The sequence below is a fragment of the Mus musculus genome, chromosome 1 (genome assembly GCF_000001635.26).
Source record: "Mus musculus strain C57BL/6J chromosome 1, GRCm38.p6 C57BL/6J".
NCBI classification, from domain to species: Eukaryota; Metazoa; Chordata; class Mammalia; order Rodentia; family Muridae; genus Mus; species Mus musculus.
Genome location: NC_000067.6, coordinates 151627500 through 151652427, shown reverse-complemented (window position 1 = coordinate 151652427; position 24928 = coordinate 151627500). Strand labels below are relative to the sequence as shown.

General features: G+C 43.3%; 1 protein-coding gene across 1 annotated transcript in view; it reads right to left on the bottom strand.

Moving 5' to 3' along the window:
- Niban1 (niban apoptosis regulator 1) overlaps nucleotides 1–24928 on the bottom strand; it is a 150060-nt gene that overhangs the window by 69005 nt on the left and 56127 nt on the right. Inside the window, exons 2-5 of the mRNA NM_022018.3 lie at nucleotides 15894–16024; nucleotides 10869–11000; nucleotides 7439–7553; nucleotides 2985–3149 (exon numbers count right to left, since the gene is read on the bottom strand). Of these exons, the coding sequence (NP_071301.2) occupies nucleotides 2985–3149; nucleotides 7439–7553; nucleotides 10869–11000; nucleotides 15894–16024 (543 nt within the window). The remainder of the gene's footprint in view (nucleotides 1–2984; nucleotides 3150–7438; nucleotides 7554–10868; nucleotides 11001–15893; nucleotides 16025–24928) is intronic.

The following is a 24928-nucleotide window of genomic DNA, read 5'->3' as shown; positions in this document are numbered from 1 at the left end:
TGCAAAACTTAAAATTCTGTACAAGCTTGGTGGTATTGCTCAGTACTTGACAAAGCGCTTACTTAGTATGTCCTCGGCACCACACACACACACAGATGTTCTTTGTCTTATAGTCAGGTACCATCGCAACACTTCCATTGTAAATTAGAAATGCATTTAATACAGGTGGCACACACCTTTAATCTTAGCCCTAGGGAGGCAAAGGTAGGTGGATCTCTGTGAGTTCAAGGCCAGCTTGGTCTACAGAGTAAATTCCAGACAGCAAGATCTACACTGTCTCAAAACACCAAAAAAGAAAGAAAGAAAGGAAGAAAGAAAGAAAGAAAGGAAGAGAAGAGAAGAGAAGAGAAGAGAAGAGAAGAGAAGAGAAGAGAAGAGAAGAGAAGAGAAGAGAAGAGAAGAGAAGAGAAGAGAAGAGAAGAGAAGAGAAAGGAAAAAGAAAAAGCAAGAAAGAAAAGATAAGAAATGCATATGATATACCTCACCTATTCCACAGCTTAGCCTCGTCTGCCTTAAACGTGTTCAAATACTTACCTAACCCTGCAGTTGAGTATAATCATCTACTGCAAAGTCCCATGTTACAATAAATTATTAAATTCCTCCTGCACAGTGACAGGTGGATGTTTTGTGAACCAGTTGGCCGCAAAACCACAAAACAATATATCCAAAATGCTCTGGTAACACAGCCGAGAGAGCTCTTGTCAGCATCAAGACACAGAGCATCCCAGTGCACACAGCCAGCCCCGACACAGAGCATCCCAGTGCACACAGCCAGCCCTGACACAGAGCATCCCAGTGCACACAGCCAGCCCTGACACAGAGCATCCCAGTGCACACAGCCAGCCCTGACACATGGTATCACAGTGCACACAGCCAGCCCTGACACAGAGCATCCCAGTGCACACAGCCAGCCCTGACACAGAGCATCCCAGTGCACACAGCTAGCCCTGACACAGAGCATCCCAGTCCACACAGCCAGCCCCAACACAGAGCATCCCAGTGCACACAGCCAGCCCTGACATAGAGCATCCCAGTCCACACAGCCAGCCCCAACACAGAGCATCCCAGTGCACACAGCCAGCCCTGACACAGAGCATCCCAGTGCACACAGCCAGCCCTGACACAGAGCATTCCAGTGCACACAGCCAGACCTGACACATGGTATCACAGTGCACACAGCCAGCCCTGACACATGGTATCACAGTGCACACAGCCAGCCCTGACACAGAGCATCCCAGTGCACACAGCCAGCCCCACAGGTACCACTCTTGCACCATCATGATCTGGGAAGTCCTGAAGTTGAGCTATTTCAGAGCTGGGGTCATCTGTACGCGCTTCTTCACTTGGCGAGATTTCTAGTTACTCTTTAACACGCTAACTTTGCTAGCTATCAAGTTAGAATGTGTGGGTGAGCTTGATCTTCCATTCCGTTTGCACTTAGACTCCCCCAAGGGAGGAACTTTGCATGCTTTGTACACCCATCCAGGGTTGGCATAGACTAAGCCCCTCTGTGGCATGTGACTGCCTGTCGCTCCCAGGGATACAGTTCAGTTATGTGCAAGCCCAGACAAACCTACATTCATGTAAAAATGTCAAAAAGCAAGACATTGGAATGAAAAAACTTTAAAAAAATGTTATTTACAGACAGATAAGTAAATCCATACCTAAAAGCAAAATAATGCTATCTAAAGCTGTGCTACTTCGAGGGTGCCCGGTGACATCACTTGGAAGTTTGTTAGGAAAGCAAATCCCACCTCCTGCCAATCACAGTGAATTAGACTGTCTGAGGACAGTGCCCAGGCTCCTGTGCTTTAGTTAAGTTTTCTTTTACATTATGTGCACGTGTCTGTGTGGGGGTCTGTGCATATAAATGCAGGTGTCCACAGAGGTCCCAGAGGAGGGTCTCTGACCTTCCTGTAGCTGAGTAACAGGCAGTTGTGAGCTTCCCCAACCTGGGTGCTCACTCAACTCTAGTCCTTTCGGAGAGTGGTAAGCACTCATCATCACTGAGCTATCTTCCCAGCTTTTGATCAGGTTTCCCCCGGGATTCTTACATCCCTTCAGGTTTTAAGAACTGCCTCTGTGGTCTGAGTAAGTCCTCCTAAGGGCTCCGAGTTCTAGGCTTAGTTCCCAGCTTTGTGCTTGTCATAGATCTTCGACATATGCAGCATGGTCAGAGGTCTTTACGTTGATTGAGCATCTGTCTTGAAGCAGATTATGGGACCCTCACTCCCTCTTCTGTCATTTCCCTCTTGCTAAGATCCGCAGCCTCATCACAGGCCCAGAGCAACAGAGCCAACCAACCACAGACAACAATCACCCAAATAAATAATGTTAGCACAAAGGTCATTTGCTACAGTGATAGGAAGCTAACCAACAGGATTGCTGATTGAATAACAAGTATTAGATTACCATCAGATGAACCATGCCACTGATCTTTAGTGGGTATCCGCTACACAGAAATACACAATGAAAAGTGACATAAAGGGTCCACTGGCACATTCTTGCTGGTAAATAATTAAAAGGACCAGGAAAGGTGGGTATGGTGCTACATGCTCAATATCTCAGTGCTCAAGAGGCTGAGGCAGGAGGTTTACTATGAGTTCAAGACCAGCCGCTGTATAGTGAGAATAAGACCAGCTAGTATTTCCTAGCACGATCCTGTAGTCAAAATCAAGCAATCCCCCTAATAAACAAACAAAATAAAAACACCAGGAGAAAGAGGTAGGAAGGATTATACTAATGATGGAGCGGCCAGGATAATGAATAACCAGGGGGCCCTCTAGAACAGGCCTTCAACTGCTACCACAGAACTGTCCTAAGCTCTGTCCACTGAGCTCCTTGTGCCCAAAGCTTGCTATTTATAGCCCCGCTTTCTTTCCTTATGGCAATGTCCTCTTAGGCTTTAAGAATTACGGCCACAGATGACTGACCAAAGCAGTTCAGAAAAGGTGGCCGTTAGGGCAGAGAGCAGCTGAGCCTACCGTGGTTCAGGTGTCTGATGCAGTCATTGAGAAGAGCGCTGAACTTCTGCTGTTCGGCGGCCTCATGGAAACAGAAGTAGCCATGCCTGAGGTAAGGCTGCCACAGGTACACTGGGAATGCCTTAGGGAGGAGCACAAAGGGCTGAGAGTTCTTCTCGCTGGAAGCTGGAGAAATAATAGGAACACGGGTAGTTTCAAAGCATGAGTCTTGTGTTTCAAACACTTCTGCAAAAGTATCTGGGGACAGCCACAGGATAACAAGATGGCAGGGAAATGGGGTTCATCTCCTCTCAATCCTACTGCCAGCCCAGCATTTCCTTCCCACTGGTATAGTCTACTCGTCCAGAGAGACACAGACAGCCAAAACATCTTCCTCAGCTCCCTACTGTTGGAAGAATCTCCAAAGACCCTCACAGAGCTCCCTGTCATGTGCCTCCTGCAGGCTCCGACTCCCCAAAGTCTCTTCCTCAATGGCAAAGCTGAGCAATATTTGCTGACTTCACAGTCTATTGCTTTTCTCGCTGCAGTCTGATTCCTGCCCCACAGCTCCTGAAACCCAGTGACGAAAGTCACTAATGCCATCTTGGGCATCAGTGTACAGCTTATCTACTGGTAATTGTCCTTTAACATGATCTGTAACACTGGTTGCTCTTGGAATTCTATTCATTGCTATTCTTTGTATAGCATCCCCTCCCACTGACTTCCAGGAGTGCTTCTCTCCTGCTTCTCATCATGTCATCTTCTCCTTAAAAAATAAAAAATAAACAACAACAAAACCCTGTCGTTTGCATGTTGTTGTTTGCCTCCTTTGCCTCTCTGTGGCTCCCTGTAAGGGTTGGCACGTGTCTCGCTGTATGTTTGGTTCCCCACACTTTAAGTTATTCCCACAATCCTTATCACCTTTTTGTTTTCTATCATACTCTTTTAGAGAAAAATCATTTCGCCCTTCACAAGGCCCTCCTCCGGGAAGTTCTCACTGGCACCTGCCACCAAGACGGACTATGTGCTCTCTAATGTTCTCTTAAAATGTGAGAGTGGCCAGTTTCCATGCCTGGCACTCCCTAGGGAGGAAGGGTGGGTAAATGAACCCTGATACTTGATTCTCAGAGTACCCTTCCCTGAACAGTGCCCCCTAGAGGGTGGAGTCCACTTCTGGCATCTTCTTGTACAACCTAGAAGGCATACACTTCATCACGCTGAGTGAGCAGATATGTTCTGTTGGTCTAGAAAATTTTAGTGGCCCTGAGAGGACTTGGGGGCTATGGGTCTAGTTCAATAGTACAGTAGTTGCCCAATATCAGGGCTCAATTCTACACATACACAGCACACACGGGAATGTTTAACTATTTCTTCAAAATCATTTCTGAGAAACGCATGTGAAACCAAGTCTCTCTTCAAAAACCCTACCTCAGGCCTGGCATGGTGGCTCACACCTTTAATCCCAATACTTGAAAGGAGAAGCAGGCAAGCCAGCCTGGTTTACAAAGCAAGTCCAGGACAGCCAGGGCTCTGTTACAGAGAGAAAGCCTGTCTCAAAGAAAGAAAAGAGAAGAGAGGAGAGGAGAGGAGAGGAGAGGAGAGGAGAGGAGAGGAGAGGAGAGGAGAGGAGAGGAGAGGAGAGGAGAGGAGAGGAGAGAAGAGAAGAGAAGAGAAGAGAAGAGAAGAGAAGAGAAGAGAAGAGAAGAGAAGAGAAGAGAAGAGAAGAGAAGAGATGAGAAGAGAAGAGGAGCCTTCCCCAGCCTTAGCTTTGCATCCCTATCGCATGACATTGCACTTGGTGAAAAGATCCAACTTCTTTCTAGGGTCTTAGGGAGCACACAGAAAACACAGTGTGTTCTGTGAGCTCAGGTCTCACAGGAAAGAAAGGAAAGCAAGATCATCTAAGAGGCTAGAGCATGCTGGATATGCCAAGAAATAGATATGAACCATAAAGGGTGCTTTCAGGACTAAGTCAGCTACCGGAAAATTAATAATACAAGGTAAGATTTCTTTAAGACACGTACGGGAACCTGGTTCCATTGTCCTAAAATTCTGAAGACAACAGACAGAATTATTTGGGAACACAAGCTGAACCCACCAGTGCTTGGCAGACAACCAGAACACAGTAAAGAAACAAACAGTTACACATTGAAGAGACTCCTTCCTTGAAGCCATTTGTCTTCTAACTGAGCAAGACGTTCTGGATGATGACAATGTCACATACACTTCCCTTGTAGCATGGTAGCTCACTGCTCCTAAGTGCTGGCCAGCAGGAAATCACCTGAATAGACATGTCAAACCTCCTGCAGGCATCCTTAAGGAAAGGAACAGCATCCTCCTCTCCCTCCCCTTCATGCAATCTGAAAAGAGGCGTAGCCCCAGTATCCATGTTGTTGTTAGAACAGTAAGTGCTAATAAGTGCCCAAATCTAGGAGAAATAGAGGAGAAAGCCAGAAGAGCCCAGGTCCTTGACAGGTATGTGGATCTGCCACACTGATCCTGGAGCAACTCTCAAATGCTTGTATGAAACTAATAAAACCTTGCATATTTAACTTGAATTTCATTGTGTGCAGCAAACCAGATTCTAACTAATAAAATGTCAAATAAGTGACTCACTATATGGTAAAGCACAGCACAACACTTGTGACAGATCTTCCCGACTGAACATTCTACAAAGAACATCTATTCATCCATTAGCCTCCAGAGCCTTCCTCAAGGAAAGTCAATTCCTCCCATATTGACCAGTCACAAAACTCCCTCCTCTCAACCTCTAGTTGCCTCTCGCTAAACCTTCCATAACAATTCTCTAGATTCCATCCGCCTACATTTTTCTTCTGAGTTGAGTTACAAGAATATCACAAATGATCTACTGTGGAGTACTCTATATTTAAAACTCAGTAGGCCACACCATACAATAAAAATAGTCATGGAGACACTGTGTGGAGCCCTGGGCTATCTATCTAGGCATGAGTCACACAGCCTTGTGTTTTTCATTCCTTCTGATATGATTTCATCAATAAACCCATAAGTGCATCGTCTGTTCTGGCAGATTACACTGGAAAGTTCTGGAGAGATTCTCAAGAGTCAACAACATGCTGGGATTCCCACTTTCAGTGGCACGTAGATACAGCCAGCATGGCAGATAGGCAGACGTTGGAAGAAAATATCATGTATAGTACTAGGTAGGGGGCACATAAAACATTGTGTTAGCTTGAATTATTTAGTAATAATTTGATAATCTAGGTTTATGGTCCATGCACTACCTATAATTGTATTATTAAAAACACCATACTAAGCAATCTACACCAGAATAACAACTGATGAAATGATTATATAGTTCTCCATAAATTCTAATGAAATGTTCATGCCCATTAATAAGATCCAGGGCTCTCTTCAAGAAAGCAAGTAATGAATGCGCAGTGTGATTTACACAAAGGCAGATGGAGTTATTACATTATGCACAGTTCATGAATTTCTATGAAATGCCCTATTTAGCCTATGCAGTATCCATCATCTCCTCTACATAAAAATAAGTAAAATGAATGAGAATCAAAGAATATTAAAGCTTTGGAAAGATTCTTTCAAAATTTTCAAGCTCGCAGCTTCGTTTTAAAGCAGGAGAAACAGAAGCCAGAGGCACTGAGAGCCGGTTCCCCTGAAAACGTTCACCGAGTGGCACAATAAGAACTGCATCAAAACCCAGCCCCCAGTTCTCAGGCCAATGTTCTTTCTACAGCAGGCACTCGGTATTTCTTATAGACGGGTGAACTAAGGCAATGCTTTCTTTTACACATTAGCTCTGAGTCCCTGGAACCATTATTTAAAGAATGTAAACTATTTTATTGCATATCACAGAAAAATTAGATAATAATCCCTAACAGATCAAGACTTGCTTACGGAAAAATGAAATTGTGCCTGTCACACAGGATGCTTGACCTGTTTATTTCTGCTGTCTTGAGTGTTGTTATCAAATTCTACAGAATATCCCCGAAGATACATGACCAAGAAAACACTTTCCATGTGCCAGGAACACAGCAACTGCCTGTGTGACCGAGTGGAGGTGAAGTGATAGAAAGGGTATAATGTGGACCTACAGTAAAGTAATTCCATTTTCTAGATGAATATGGAGTGTAAGGATTCATCTTAGGGTTTCTCATCTTGGCATTACTGGTACCTTAGGCCACACATCTGTCACTGTCAGGGTCACCCTGTGTATTGTGGACAGTTTAACAGCATCATCTATAACGCACATCTTCCAAGTCTCTAGACAATGCCAATTGTCTCTGGAAAAGAACCATTCTCTCTCATTGAGGACTGCTGGTCTACCTACACAGTTCTCTCTCACTGAAGACTGCTGGCCTACCTACACAGTCCTTCTCATTGAAGACTACTGGTCTATCTATACAATTCTCCCTCATTGAGGACTGCTGGTCAACCTAGACAAAGTAAGTTCAGGAAAAGACAAAGGGACTCACCAGTGGGGTCTGGGAAATGCTTATCAGATAAGAGACTATATTCCTCTTCTGAGGTTAACACCTTGCCACCGGCTGGAAGAATCCTGCTTTTAGGAACAGCTCCTCTCTGATAGGCCTAGGAAGAAATGGCATTAAATAAGAGATTTCCCTGAATGCATATTTTTGAAAATGTCAGAAATCTTAAAAAACAAACAAATGCAGACATATATACCCATCAATAGACATCACCATACTATGTTAGTAATAGTTAGTTAGCTAGTAGTTAGGTTTGTTTGTTTGTTTGTTTTTGCATTCTTGCTGCTTATAAGGTGGTATTTAAAAACAAATGAACAAAAAAAAAAAAAAAAAAAAAAAAAAAACAAACCCACATCTGTTTGATGGTCACTCCTGAGAAACCAGGGTCCCTAATCTCAGGGAAATTCACAGGAGGTGTGTTCTTAAATGGAAAAGAGGAGTATCTGTAATGTCTATATGTCTATATAATGTTCACCACTTCAGACACTGATGTCTCTGACTCATTCTGATAACCACAAGGTAGGCAATCTCTCTCTCCCTCTCCCTCCTCCTCTCTCCCTCCTCCCTCTCCTTCCTCCTCTCCTTTCTCTCCCTCCCCTCCCCCTCCCTCTCCTCACTCTCCGCCCCCCCCCCTGCCCCTCTCTCACACACACATGCTCCACAAGTAACAAAGTATTCAACTGATGTAGGCATTTGATGCTGAGGGATACTGCAGAATATGAAACTACTATGATTACCATGGAGTTTCAGCAAAAACACAAAACTGTTGCCATAATAAACTATGTGACCGTTTGCCCTTAGACGTGACTGGATGTTTTGCAGTGAAGTCATTGGAAGTGAAGTGCAGTTTTATGACATCAGAAAACATTCTGGCTGGCAGATAAGACATTCTGCTATCTGAGAAACCCGAATGAAATCCATTGCCCTGTTAAGTGCCTATACCGACATGTCCCGTGGACAAATGAATGAGATGAAATGCAAGTGTGTGCCTCTGACGGGCAGCCTGATGGTCAAGGCAAATTATTGAAAGAAGTAACTTGAGGGCAAGTTGAGAATTGAAACCCCACAATCGAAAGTGTGCCCTTGAGAATAACGAAAATAACATTGATCGTTGCCCAAAATAACAACAACACATGCCCCATCTCTAAGAGGTGCCTGGAGAGAACAAAACAAAATAAAGACCGAGCGCTGTGAAACTTGTTTTACTACTTGGAAGAACTACTGAACAGCTGCTTAAATGCACTGGGGACCCAGAGCATAACAGGAAAATATATCTTTGAATGGCTTGGGGATGGTGTGAAGTGATTTGATTCAGACAGGACTCCACTGTGAATTTTGTTTGGGGTTATAATAAGTGTCTATACACGTTATCATTTGATTCTCAAGATAGCACTGTGATATTATCTCCATTTTACAAGTGTGAAAACTCAAATTCACAGAGGTTGAATAATGCACAGGAACCCAGCCATGAGTGACAGATTCCAGACATATCCTTGCATCTGTCAAGTCCCCAGCAAATGTGAGGGAAATTGGGATGGATTATGAAATGAGAATCCTTTGATGTCCCTGTGCTCAACACCAAATTGGACTCTCAAAATAACAAGACATTTATAAATAGTTAATGTCTAACTCTTATGTGTGACTTTTAAAATTATGTCTATAAATTAACAAACAGGATGTTTATTGGTATAGTGTCAAATGATGATGACAAGCTACGTGGACTTTTCATTTAAATACCTAGGTGGTTTTTAGAAATATCTAACTATTGGGCTGGTGAGATGGCTCAGTGGGTAAGAGCACCCGACAGCTCTTCCAAAGGTCCGGAGTTCAAATCCCAGCAACCACATGGTGGCTCACAACCATCCATAACGAAATCTGACTCCCTCTTCTGGAGTGTCTGAAGTCAGCGACAGTGTACTTATATATAATAAATAAATAAATAAAATCTAAAAAAAAAAAAAAAGAAATATCTAGTCATGATCAAATTTATTGATCACACCTTTATAACTTAAATTAGTTGAAAATAGTGAGCCACGAAAAGAAAGAGTAAACTTCAAATTGGGGAAGAATATCTTTTAAAGTGGAAAGAAAAAAGGAAAGTCGCCAAAACTTAATTCATAAAGAAATTTCATGTACTGTCAAATGTGACAAAAAACAAAACAAAAACCAAAAAAAAAAAAAAAACAAACAACAAAAACCTCAATAAATCTGATAACAAGCTTTTTCAATTAGTAGCAAGCATAGGAACAATTGCCTATTCTGGACTACCCCATGGGCTAGCCAGATGCTCGGTGCTTCAGTGCATTCTTTTACGTCTTTCTAAGGAGCGACACTTGCCAGTCTGCAGAAGAGAAAACAGAGACTAGTGGCCATGTGTAACGTAGTAACTGTCAAAAGACTCAAAGCCCATAATGTTAGTGAGATGCTCCACCTCTCCTAGCCTTCTAAGGGACACAGTAGGATGTCTATGAAAAGCCTACGATAATTTGTTGCTGTTGCTCGTAGTGTGTTGGGAGTGTGGATTAAGGATGGAGTGGAATCCTAATTATATTAGAGCACTGCACAGGTACTTGAGAATATGCGTGGATGAGAAACGCATATAGCACGAGCTCTCAGGGACCCGCTGGATCATTTGATCTCGTGGTAAGTTCAGCTGATGGCTAAGTCCAGAGTTTACTTCTAGTCAGTGACATACTTGACTAAACTTTAGATTTCCAAATTCACTGCTCTGTGTCCTTTCTGATCTAGCTAAACACAATCTCTATAGGAGGGAAGAAAGCAGAAACGTTAAAACCTTAAGACCTCCAGGTATAGATGTTTTACACACCTAATCATGATGATGATGACGTTGTTGTTGTTTTCACTTGGTAAAGCCAAGACAAATAATCTGGAAAAAGTCTAACTAAATAAAAACAACCCCCAAGTCTAAGTGGACTGAAGTTTTCAGGGCCCTCTAACTTTGTTGGAACCCCTACAAATGCAGTCACTATCTTACTGAATAATAACTCCCCAGTCGGGTATCAGATGTGATGCTTAAGAGTGGAAAGATGAGACAGAGCAGAAAGCAGTGGCAAGCTGAGGGCTGAGAAGAACCTTGAGGTTGAATGAATGAATAATCACTGAACAAGCTCTTACATCAAGCACCGGTCACTTAACACAAGTTATTCCCACACTCCCCTGCCATCACTTTTTCCAAGCCTAACTTTTTCCTTATGCTGCAAGCATGTGTCTGATCAACTACTATTCGTTCAGATCTATGTAAGGCATTTGGCAGACAGTAGATACTCAACAAATACCTATTAATTGAGGTGAGTACCCGATCAATCAACCACCAAGGCTAGAGCATGCCAAGTAACATAGCCAATGTTTTAAAGAAAATACTCCAAGAACTGGTGGTAACGTGGGCATCTCTTACCTCTTTGCTCTCATAGCTTTCCACAGCAAAATCGTTTTTAATCACAATGTATCTGTCTTTCCATTTCCTGATGTCTTCAGCAAACTGGGAGAGCTCAGCTTCATACAAAACCGTTCCTGGTTCCAGTGGGGGCTTAAAGAAGATAGACACTATTAATTGTCACAACAAAAGAGAATATATCTTTCCAATCATATATTATCATGGAATAATTTAGGAGATTATGGTATGCAGTAATCCTGGGGAAACTGTTGTTCTCTCCTGGCTACCATGGATTCTCCTTCAGATTCCTTCAGAGAAAATGCAGACACTTGTTACATGGTACTGTTCTGATTTTCATTTCCCTCTGTATAGATTAGGAATGGGAGCATACGGTGGAAGGTATATCCTTTGCATGCATATAGATAGCACTTAATAAATACTTGATAAGCTGTGTGAATGACCAAGACAATGTACTGCGTTCACACTATGGGTGTCCCCTGCAACTCACTGACATGCCTCAAGGTTATTGTCTAGAATCAGCCAGCTGCTTTCCTATTGTCCCAGTTTGATTTCTGTTGTTGTGATAAAAATAGTTTGACTTCCAAAAGCAATTGAGAATAAAGAGGTTGTTTAGCTTACAACTCCAGGCCACCGTTTCAGGGAACTGAAGCAGCTAGCCACTTTAAATCTAGTCAAGAGCAAAGAAAGTTACAAGCACATGGATGCTTGCTTGCTTGCTTGCTTTCATCTCTCTTCCATAGCTCAGTGGTACCCAGAGTGAAGGGCTGGGTCTTCCCACATCAATCAACAACTAAGACAAGCTCCACAGACTTAATGCGGTGGTTTGAATGAGAATGACCCCATAGGCTCATATATTTGAATACTTTGTTCCAGTTTGATGGAACTGTTTGGGAAGGATCAGGAGGTGTGGTGTTGTTGAAGGAAGTGCATGGCTTGGAGGTGTGTTGGAAGCGGTAAGCATTGAGGTTTCAAAAGGCTTGTGCCATCCAAATCTCTCTTTCTCTGCCTGTGGTTGTGTTTCAAGATGAGCTCTCAGCTACTGTTCTATGCCTGCCTGCCTGCACGTCTGCTGCCATGCTTCCTGCTGTAACAGTCATGGACTCTACCCCTCTGGAACTGTGAGCCCCAAATAAACTCTTTTTTTCTATAAATTGTTTTGGTGATGGTGTCTTATTGCAACAACAGGAAAATACCAAAGACACATGTCCACAGGACAAGTTAATTCCTCATTAAGATGCTCTATCCAGGTGATTTTAGATATCAAATTGACAGTTGGACCAGATATAATGGCACATACCTTCCACTGGGCACTTGGAAGGCAAGTGGGCCTCTGTGAGCTCCAGGCTAGCCAGGGGTACATAGAGAGACCCTGACTCAAACAAATAATAATAACAATTGACAGTTCAAAGCAACCTCCTACTTAACCCACCTTTTCCAAAAGTAGTGGGGACCTAGGCTGTAAACACTCTGCCTGTCTGCCTGCTTTTTTCTTTTGTTTTGGTTGGTTGGTTTGGAGGCTTTGTTTGTTTGTTTGTTTGAGACAAGGTTTCTTTGTGCAGCCCTGGCTGTCCTGGAACTCGCTCTATAGACCAAACTGGCCTTAAACTCACAGAGATCCACCTGCCTCTGCCTCCTGAGCACTGAGGTGTGTGTCACCACTTCCAGGCTTCATCTTCCTGATTTTTAAAAGGTATGTGTTGGGTTGAAGAAGGCAGCACTCCAGCAACACCCAGTTCTATCTCTTATATTCATGATTATCTCTTATTAACCTTGATATATGTGCTAGAGGATTCTATTCGGCTCCTCATTAGGTCTCTATTGAGTTTTCTGTATAGGAGAACACGCATCCTGCTCTGCTGCACAGTTTCCTTATTATTGTAAAATATAGGAGTGTGCCCTTGTCTGACATGTCACCGATGCTACACTGACTTCTTCCTTTTAAACAGGCATGCGTTGCCTTCAAAACATATCACCTTACTTTAAAGCAAAAAAAAAAAAAAATTATATGAATCATACGGAAGAGACAGGCCTATTTCTTTTAAGACTCATCTAAGGGATGAAATGAATTTCATTCCAAATTCCAGGACTTAAAAACCCTCCTGACGGGGCTGGAGAGGTGACTCAGCGGTTAAGAGCACGGACTGTTCTTCCAAAGGTCCTGAGTTCAAATCCCAGCAACCACATGGTGGCTTACAACCATCCTAAAAGACATCTGATGCCCTCTCCTGGTGTGTCTGAAGACAGCTACAGTGTACTTACATATAAAATAAATAATAAATAGATATTTTAAAAAAAGCTCTCCTGACAGATAATGAGTCTACCCTCTATCTTGCCTCATTAACAGATAAACAGGACCTCCCTGGTCTCTTTAAATGAGGCTGAAGACAACTTTATATTTCTTATGTACAGCGTTTCTCAAACTCAGGCCACTTAATCAAAACTGTGGTCTCCTGATAGACTTATCCTGTCTGAGTCTCTGAGTTCCAAAAACAGAATCTGCATTGGTTTTGCTTAAAGCAGGAGTCTGTTGCCCAGGCAGGTCTCCAGTTTCTGGGTCCCAGTGACCTTCCCTCCACTGTGTCCCCAGGGCCAAGGCAACAGCTACACCTCACCGTAAATGGTTGGGACTTGCATTCTTTTCTTTCCTTTCTTTAAATCTATTTATTTTATGTGTATGTTTTCCCAGTGTGTATGTATATGCACCATAAGTGTGTGTAGTGTCTCTAAAGAACAGAAGAGGACATCAGACCATTGAGAACTTGAGATCTGGAGTTTTAGGTGCTTGTGAGGCACCATGTGGTCCTAGGACCCAAGTTCAAGTCCTCTGTAAAAGCAACGGGTGCTTTTAATTTCTCGGCCATCTCTCTAGCTCCAGAACGTGCATCCCAACGTGCTCTCTGAACCCTGAGACTATTTTGTGGAATTCCCATGCTGCTGAATTCTCTGGCTAACTCATTCAGACTCTCAGCAGCAGCTGGTCCACTCATCACTCATTCCTGGCTTTTCTGACTCATTTCTCCTACTCCTCCGGGAGTTTCTTCTTAGTGTTTTTGCCTGCACTCTCTCCTCATCATGATCTGCAAATGCTGCTGAGGCTGGTGCCTTTTCACTCTGTCTCAGTCCTCCTCCCACCATACCTCACTGCTGCTCTCCATGATGAGCTAACAATCCCAGACCCCATCTGTCTACTGGGCTCCAGATGAGAACAACCATCCACCTGACCAACCTGTCCACAGGTGAATGTAAAAATCACCATCACCATCATCACCACCATCATCATCACTACCACCACCCTCATTATCATCATCACCACTATCGTCACTATCACCATCACCACCACCACCACCACTGCCAACACCATCATCTCAGGACCAGAGAGCTGGCTCAGTGATTAAGAGTGCTTGCTACTCTTGCCTAGGATCCAAATTCAGTTCCCAGCAGCACATCTGATGGCTCAAAACCACCTGAAACGACAGCTCTAGGGAATCTAACACCATCTCTGGACACCCTGGCACCTGTGGACAAGAGTGCACACACACACACACACACACACACACACACACACACACACACACACACACAAAACGAGGGGAGAGGATAAAATAGATCTTTTAAAAAGCAAAAAAAAAAAAATCTCAAACTTATTTTGGCAAAAATGAACTGACTCCCACACCCCCTAACCCTACTCACCCCTGCCCCTCTCGGAGTAAAAGGCAGCTCCATTCCCTTGCTTCGCTCATATGAAAAGCCATGCCCCTTGCTTCCACTCACGTGAAAAGCCACGTTGTCGCCTTTGCCATTGCTACATTTCTCCTCCCTGTTATCTCACAACAGATCCCACCAGCTCTGTCAAAATTGCTTCCTTTCCAGGCTGGGAGATAGCTCAGTCAGTGGAGTGCTTATTACACAAGCAGAAGCCACACTTGAAAATCCAGTGCTGTATAATCCCAGCGGTAGGCAGGCAGGTAGACAGGGCAGACAGATCCCTGCAGCTCACTAGCCAGCCTGCCTATGCTAGTGCGCAAACCCAGGCCAGTGTCAGACCCTGTCTCCAAAACCAAGGTTTCCTCCTTCTGAGGAATGACGCCCAACGTTGACCTCTGGCCCCCATACTCACACACACACACACACACACACACACACACACAATGGCTATCACTTCCCTTCTCCCCTCAGGGTCTAGTCTTTACAGAGAGCCCACTAAAAAAATAAAAAGAATAACAACAAACTACACACTTAAAATTCTGTCTGTCTTTGTCCGCCTATAAGTGGTACCCTGATGTGGAACTTCCCATCACTCTTAAAACCAAGCCCTTACATTGGTCCTACAGTTCTGGTCCCTACCCGTCTCCCCAAGGTCACTGCCCACTCTTCTTCCTCACTCAGAGCTCTGGGCAGGCTCGTAGAGCCTTGAGGACTCTGGGCTGGAGGATCTTTCCATTTCTGGCTCCATCCTCTTGGGACTCTTGTTCCCCAGATATCTCTCCCCACCTGATCTGTCCTATCATCATATGCGATGCCAGTCTCTACAGAGGGCTTCCTTCCCTATCAACTTCCCCCAGACAAGAGTCTTGATTCATTTGTGTCTGAAGCTTTGATCGCTGTCTTACCATGGCCTGTTGTGAGTTTCTTCCACTGTTTACCATCTGTCTCCTCCATTTGAACATAAACTCCAGGAAGGTAGGGAGTTTTGAAATTCACATACTAGATCAAAGGCAACTCAGGAAATCGTGTTTGATCATTGACCAAAACAAACGTAATCATGATTTTTTTTTAGATTGAAATTCATAACAGCAAGTTAAATTTCCTGTACCAAACCACCAATGAGGATGTTTGTATAGCTTTCTGTTTTTATAGATCATACAATCAACCAGAAATCATATATGGTCTCACTTCAGGTGTTGTTTAAAGTGTGACATGATTTTAGTGTAGTTTGAAGAACTGTCATTCAAATAATCCAAATATTAGCATCTATAACCCTTTCTCTGGCAAGAGAACGATGTAAGTCGAGTGCTCAAGAGTCACCTTGGTCTTCAGAAATTGTGACGTTAAATCTCTTTGCTGCTCCACCTCGCTGCGCACATGATTGCAGAAAGCTACAGAATACTGCCGGCTGTAGTAGGGGCTGAAGTTTTTGATAGAAGCCTCAGTTTTCCCTGGAAAAATATGAAAATCAGAATTCTGCAATGTAGCATGCCTCCCAGAATAGCTATCAGGTTACTTTGACTATTCCTCCCATCTCCCAAAAACCACGGCTGACCAGGGGTTGATAAGCAGCCTGTGTTAGCTGGGAGCGCTGCTCCTGCTACTCCTGCTTCGAACCCTCCTTCACCTAACATCACGCTAAAGAGCTCAACAGTCCCCAAGGACCAGTCAGGAGGAGGAGGAGTCTTTCTCCACGTACAATTTACTCACTACTGTGCCCATAAGAGTATTCTGCCTTACCTCCTATATGCTCTAGCTTGTGACTTATCTCCTACACGACAATAATCTCAGAGTCCACCCTTCCACTCTCTGTGTACACATCTCTCAATTTCCCTCAGAACCTGGAAGCTGAGCCTCTAGTCTTTTTGCTTCCACAGCCCTAGATTAAAATACAATACTACGATGGGAAGATGGCTCAGTTGGTAAAGTATTGGTTAGGCAAGTACAAAGACCTGACTTGAGACCCCCCCGCCCCAGCATCCATGTAAAAATCCTGGCCCCGGGGGGATGAAGACAGGAGGATTCTGGAACTTGCAGCCTAGGAGTTCAGCTAAAGTAGTGAGATTCAGGTTCAGTGAGAGATCCTGTCTCAAAAACAGTGGAGAGTGACTGAGAAACTCACTTGGCCTCCACATACATAAACACATACTGTATGTGAACACACACCTACATGTACACACATACATGTACACACAGTTGGGGGGCAAGGGAGAGGGAGAGACTTGTGCTCCTATGCTCCTAGTTTAGGAGATTTTTGTGATATAAAGTGTCATATGGTCGACGTAAGATAGAGGGACTGACTTGAAAGTCTAGAGACCTGGACGGTGGACCCCACCCTAACTGTGAGGCAGAAACCACCCATATAAACTTGGCCTCTGCTCCAAGGCCTGCTGTCCCCTGCTGTGAAGTAGGGTAGGTAGACGTGGGTCTATATTCTCTGAGCCTAGGTGACATGGAAGCATGATCATAAAGGCACAACTACATCCCTACACTGACCAGCAGTGACGTTTTGGTGTCTTGACACCAGGGATAAATTTTGCTCTCAGTCACGTAGAACCTGGTGTCAGAGGAAGGGGAAAGATTCAGTTGCCTTTCCAAGCCCTGCTTAGTACGGGCGATGGGAGAGTTCCGAGCCAGACTGGAAAGGCTCTTGGCACTTCGATACTTGTTTCCGAGGATAGAGATAAATGTCAGCTTCGCCATCCTTTCTGACAAACACTTCCAGCTTGCAATAGGTAGGATAGGAACTTGAGGCAAATAAAGCAGGGATAGCATTTTAAAAATATTTCTAAATATTTCATGGGAGGCTTAGCTTAACTTTTGTTTTTCAAATCAGGTGTTTTAGTTGACACAGGAATGTTAAAATATACCTTATTGGAAAGAGTTACACGGAGCTAGTATGCGTGTAAAAATCCAGAAGGAAATGAAGGATCTGAGCCAGGTATTTGGAGACGCTCAGTAGGAGGACCTCGACTCCCACAGCCGACTGTGTGTGCCTATGAAGTCACAGCCAAACACCCATGCATACTGAGACCCTCTACAAGGCAGACACGCCTACTTCTGCTTGGGCATTTTTCAGTCTTATAATGTGTATGAGGAAGGGGAGCTCTTTTGTATTCCCTTAATAAAATGACATTTATGGGTTATATTTATGGGCTTTAGTAATTATTACTTGTAAGGTCCTTTGAGACCCACTAATAATAGATTCTGTAGAAATGCAAATAAAAGCCCCTATAATTTGAGTCAAGCATGCTTTTGCTTGCTCCCTGAGTTTATGGTATTACAATTAATCAGGATTTGCATAATACTTTAATATACTCAGGCTTTATAAGCATCTAATTGGTTATTATTTTATTAGCTTTTATTACAACGCATAAATAGTAATCCTATATCCTTGTCTATAATTTTCTTACACAGGAGTGGGAAATCTTTGAGAATTCCCACAATGAGAGTATAAATGATGAGCAAAATTTGCCCTTTAGTTCCAGGTAAGCACTGTTTGGTCTGTGTGAGGAGTACCATGCTAATTGTGGATGCTAATGTTTGCTCTCTTACAAGCACTACAATGAAAGGAAAGAAGGTGGCCATCCTATTATGATGAATTCTGTGGGGCTATTAAAGCCAATTTTCTACTACCTGCCCAAGTCTCCTACTGGTATGCCCTGCTTCTACCAAGGTGCCTTTACACTAGCCTCCCACTGTATGTGAAAAGTGTTTCTGGGATCTGAATATCTGCGTGTGACACCCTCAACACAGCACCAAGTCACTCTTACAAAGAAAATTGCAGATTTCTTGTATTTACTTAATGACTGGTTCAAATGTAAAGTAAAACAGCTAATAGCATCAAAAGATGAAGGAAAAAAAACAAAGTCGATCTAAAATGCATCTAGACATTAGATTGAACCTGTCTGGACCTACATAAGGGAACACCCACTTTGAAGACTTTGAGGATAAAGGCAAAACCTGGGGTTGGGTCAACAATACCACTGTGGTAGGAAGGTGGACTCTGGACTCAGGCAAAGATGGCAGAAGTATTTCTGCCATTTGCTGGCTATGTGGAGTAGCTTCACAGAATTATTATAACAATCACACGAAATACCTCATTAAAAGTTCTTGGTGCCATGGCTGGCACAGAGTAACAAAGTGGCTAGAAGGTTGGGGATACTGGAAGCCCCCTAGCCAAGTACCAGAAGACACCCCTCAGTTTGAACTAATGAACTAAGAAAATAAAAAATAAGAAAGCAGCCCGTTTACTGTACTCTTGAGTTGGACACATCTTGATTTGCAGAAGAGAAAGCAACTAACTGTCCCATGCACGGAGGGCCTGAAACAAATATCACCTGCATTTCCATAGATGTGTTTAGCTTAGGTTGTCCTCTGTGTATCCCTGAGTTAAAAATCAACTACATAATGCCAGACAGAGTGGCTCGAGCCTGTAATTCCAGTGCTTGGCAATTCAATGCCAGTATGGGCTAAATAGTGAACCCCTGTCTCAAAAAGCCAAACTAAACTGAAAACCCTCAACTACATAAAACCTTATCATTGACCAAGTGAAGGCAAAGGCACAGTTAGCCTCTGTGCTCCACTGAACTCAGTCCTCATACCTGTAAGATACAGATGATGAGGAGCCCCTATATTGGTGTGTTCTGAAAGCCACATTGCCAGAACTTCAGCACAAGGAGGCCAATGGCTCACAGAACGGCTGGCATCGGGGGAAGGGCTTCTTCTCCATTAGGAACATAGCACTGACACCACAGGTACAATTCTGTGACTCGTACTTGGTGGCTCCAGCCTGTACTGGGCACTATAATGCAACAATTTACTCCCTTGGCAATCCTCATGAAAATCAAAAGGCCTCTTCCACAGCTCGAGACACTAAGCTTAGCTTTCTACAGAAAAGGTAGTTGCAGGCCCTTCTAAAACCCCCTCTCTCCTAGATTCAAGCAAATCTAAACTAAACTGTTACTTTTATCTCTACACTATTTCAAGTTTTATTTTTATTTTTTTATTTATGTTTGTGTGAGTATATGCCACATGTGTGCAGGTACCCACTGAGACCAGTAGAGGGCATCGGATGCCCTAGAGCGACTGTTCAGACAGTTAAATGGTATGGGTGCTGGAAACTGAACTCGGGTCCTTCTGCCAAACAGCAGGGAGTGTTCTTAACTGCTGTGCCATCCCTCCAGTCCCTTTACACCATTTCTTAAATCCATCCCCCTTTACCCACCTCAACCACTGAATCCTCTACTGAGACTTGATTAACTCTCAACATTGTAAGAATCTCTAAGTTTTCTCTGTGTAGGCAGCACAGCAAGGCAAAATCACTTAGTCTCTGCTCTAAAACATGAACAAAAATGTACAGGGCAGAAGAGGGAAATGCTAGGACTGAGACACAGATCCCTAAAGACTGTAGAAACAAAGCCAACATTTCTTTCATGGAGTAGCAATGGATTCTAAGAAGGGCCGGGCAGAGTCTAGGATAAGGGGACAGCTTAGGAGAGGCAAAAAAAAAAAAAAAAAAAAAAAAAAAAAGTATGTCCACTGGGACCTATCCAAGATGAAGCTGTCACAAGTTGCAAACGACCAGATGCTAAAATGAGTGTCTGCCCTGCAGAGCAGAGCCCTGGCACTGAGACTATAGGGACACTCTTCTGAATGCTGTAAGGGGCAGACCTCATTAGTGACAGAAGTCACATGTCTCTGGGTCCTGGCTTGCCAAGTTCCAGGGACGTGGAGCCATCAGACTATGCCACTTTTTCTTCCTCAGTAGATCTCCCTGCCTGTAACTCTTCAGCCTGCCACTGAAGGAACCCTACCCTACCCGTCATATATCACACCGCTCAATATAGCTGGCGCATATCCAGACCTAATCTATTCCTGTCTCCTGTAAGTATTCTGTTGGCCATTTTCACACTCTTCAAGGCCAAAGGCCAAAGCCCGCCCAAAAGAATCGTTTCTCAGATCGGGCCGGCTGGAAACAATCTCACCACCATTCACATTCTCCCAAACTGTGCTCCACTTTTGCTACAACTGTTTAAATACGGCTTATCTCTCCTCCGAGGGTATACTGTATTTGCATACTCAGCAAATATTTGGCAAGTGATTGGGAAAACAGCTGAGTAAATATTCAAGACCCAAGAACATCACAATGCATAATAATAATGAAACCCATGGCGTCACCCCAGGAAGGAAGGTTTGGGGCCTCACTACTTCTTATGCAGGTATGCACCATGAAGCCCAATGCGTATTTGTTTACAGAAATCAGAATCTTACAGGCTAATTCCTCTTAAGCTTTTAAATAAGTTTGTCCCATGAAAATGTCTGAAATTACTAACATCACATCCTGGTTTGTTTGATTTGATCAGTTTATAAAGGTGAGAAAAGTGACAGTCTGGCTGGAATGTATATAAAGTCTGGAGAATCTGAATTTGTAGGTTTTTTTTTCATTCTAGAAGGTTCTTTGAATGACACTATCCACAGCTGCAGTGGTTCACTCAAATCTATTTATCAGTTATTTGGTTTCTCCTCTATCATACTGCTTCACTCCCTATGATTCCCAGGGTTACTTCAGCGACTATAAATGCTCTAGCACAGCTGTTCCCGATCTGTGGGTCTCAACCCCTTTGGGAGGCTGAATGGCTCTTTCACAGGGGTCATCTAAGACCATCAGAAATATCAGATATTCACATTTCTGTTCATGAAAGTAGCAAAATTACAGTTAAGAAGTAGCAATGAAAATTACTTTATGGCTGGGGGTCACCACAGCAGAATTAACTGTATTAAAGGGTCACAGCGCTGGGAAGGCTGAGAACCACGGCTCTAAAGTCTAAAATCTTTCAAAAGGGGAAGGTTCCTCGATTTCAACACCTTTTAGGAGACTAGTTCATAAGAAAACAATAGGAGACGTTAAAACACTGCTTTGTGTCACGAGATACAAAACAATTCAAACATTGTGCTCTTTCCTAAACTTTGAAAATTATATTATAGCTTTTATCCAGTGTTATTTAATTAGCCCTTGATCTGTGGCTTTTTCTATGCAAAACAAACAAACAAAAATTGTTTTTAAGACATTGAATTTCCATTATGAAAGGTAATTATCAAAAAAAAAAAAAAAAAACATGGCTATTTCGCTGGCACTGAGATGAATTCCACACGAAAAGAAACTGAGCTGGCTTTTGGTACAGTTTCTTAAAACCGGCTGAGGTTGCAGGTGAAGATTAATATTGGTAAACAAGAAAAATGCCTCCAAAATTTTCAATAATTTTAAGGTGTAATATATGCCGATGTGTATTTCTCCTGGGCGTCTGAGGTTGTAGAGATTTATAAGTCCTTGTGAATTATAGCATCAGCTATGATCTTGGGTTGCTAAGCACCACCACTTCCCACCTTAGGGTGGAAAATTGGAAATCCCAATTCACAATACAGAGGTGCAAAAATCTAATTACATACAATGATGCCCAAGGACTCTCTTTCTTCAAGTAAATGCCTTAGAGAATGAGGGTAAATTGGATTCTCCATAATTGAACTAAAGACAGGGAGGGAGGGAGGGAGGGAGGGAGGGAGGGAGGGAGGGAGGGAGGGAGGGAGGAAAGGAGGGAGGGAGGGAAGGAGGGGGCAGGGAGGGAGGGAGAGGTGTGGGGGGGGGGTGGTTGGGAGAGAATGAGAACACATTTATTACTGGAGCTCGGGTGACAGGCTTTTAACAGACTCCACTAGGAAATGGCAGGATGATTCATAGGCAGCCTTGACTCTGCAGATCCCGCAGGCTCCCTGTGAAACCTCCAGCACGAGTTAAAAGGTGAGAGGTGTATAAACCAACTTCCCTTCTCTTTGATTCACTTGCAGTGTTAATCCACAGAGAAATACACAAATACAGACGCTTCCAGGAGCTTACACTGAAGTCACTCAGCGCACATCTGGAAAAAGCTGGCCTATCAGGAATAAACAACACAACCCAGTTTCTTGGATTTCCAAACTCATACTCAGAGGTCCGAAATGCAGAGTCTGCAGTGAACTTGCCCTCAGACTATTAGAGACCCTGATGTTTCATAATCACTGTCCACATTGCAAACCCCCACAGCTTGTAATGGGACAACCAAGCTTAGTCCTCTAAAGGCACGCCCATACTGAGGGGCAGGAGCCAACAACAGAGAACAGACAGAGGCAAAAACAGTGTTTTCTGCAAAGGACCATGGTCACTGAGGTAAATGAGGGGTCCATCTGCACTATATATCTACAAAACAATAGTTCATGAGTGACTGCAAATGAATGAAGCAGGAGAAGACAATAACAGAGAGGCACCCTATCATCTAATGAATTTCAATTACTACCCCGCTCTACAGAAAAGAAAATGTCCTACACTTTAGCCAACTTTCTCAAGTTAAAAGAGAATCTGGGACAGACATATAAGACTAGACCTGAAGTCTGGTCTGAGCTCTGGTTTTGTGGTTGTTTGTCTTTTACTATTGTTAGAAACAGGCATGCACCAGTACACACACACACTCTCACATACACAAGCACATATACACACACATACCATACACACACACACAGTCACACTTACATACACACACCCTTACACAATACACACACATATACCTGTACACACCCATTCACATCCACACCTGTACACACACACACACACACACACACACACACACACCTTTCCTTAGCCACAGTTGGGTAGAAGTGACAAAGTGGCCCTTGTTTTGTATTTGTTTTGCTTGTTTCCCCTTCTTCACTTGGATCTAAAGTGCTTGGAGATTTTCAAGACTGCTTTGCCATCCCTCGCGGCATGCTTCCAGTTGTCGCATGACACACCTGATGAGAAGAAGTCTTATTTACTTGGCCATTTCTCTAAGTTGCCTAATGTCCTCCAAGGAGTGAAAAAGAATTTAAGCTGCTCTGACAGCTGACTTTCCAGACACATCAAGAAGAATGCGTGTCAACCTTGCCTGGACTAAGACAACCAATATATTACTGAGTCAGGAACAGGGGGACAAGAGTCTCTAGGCTGTTTGGGTGTCTAATCATAATTATTAAGTCTTTTTCTGCATGGCTTTTATCAGAGGCTTTCAAAGTATTCCAAAACCGTTACAACATTCCTTGTAACTGAACATAGCATGCGTATTAAAGAAGTCAGGCCTGGCTCAAAACACACCAGAAACGGAGCCTCGTGGTTCTCCTGGATTCCCCTTCTAATGCAGGAAATTCTCTGCACCTCTCCTAGGTGGCTCACACACTTTGTCTTTGCTTTTCTTTGTTAACTATGTCCGTCTTTGTCTTGCTTCACTTTTCTTGTCTCCACATAGAAGTATATGTTTTGCAGTTTCTATTTCTTGTCTCTCAAGAGTCTATGCTGGGCTGGCAAGATGCCTTTACTAGTAAAAGACATTTGCCCTGAAAGGCTAGGGTCCTGAGTTCAACATCCCAACACAGAAAGTCTAGTCATTCATTCATCCATTCATTCATTCATTCATGTATAGAATTCATGCCATTGATGTAAAAAAATATTTATTGGTAAGTGTTTGGGGACCAGGCATGCTTATATTTGCTTATCTAGAAGTAGGGTGGCAATGAGGAAGTGCCAGTTGCAAACTTCATGATAAACTCTGAAGAACACCTAACATTCCTGGGACCAGCTGAAACTTGGAAACTATTCACGAGGCTGGTAGGGCACTCATTAAAAAAAGTTATTTTCACATGCCTTAATTTATAAAATCTAAGACCTGCCAAAATGATTCAGGCCCACAGCTACTTGAATTTAGCAGGTGCCAAGTTTCTGTAGTCAGCTTTCCTGATACCAACCCAAACGTCACCCAAAATGGAACCTGACTGATGAGAGTTTAGGACACAGCTTAGCACAGGAGCTAATCAAACTTAAGATTCCCCGAGTCATACACAACTGAAAACCCACATAAAAGGATCACCCGCAATGCCCGAAAAATACAGAGAGATTGCTTAAATCACTCAAATTCCCAGAGTGTTAGCTATTTAGATGGCACAAGACTATCCAAAATCACCCTCCCCTTTCTATGGAAATTGGAAATGATTTTCTCATGGTAGACATGCCATCAGCCCTGCGTGGACCCCAGGCCTCACAGGTGAAATTTACAGACTCCAGAACTCAATGGATGATGACGGTAGTCTCAAATCCCCACCCCACCCCACCCGCTCTTTTTGTTTTTTTCCAGTAAAGAGCTTACCTGTCCTGAGGTCACAACACTACTTGGTAATAGAGCATTTGTGAACTTTGTTAAAAAAAAAAAATCAGTGCCAAGATGTTAAGAGCATTTTCCTCTGTTAATACTACATTGATGTTTATGGAGGAATTCAAACATTTCTGTTTTATTATA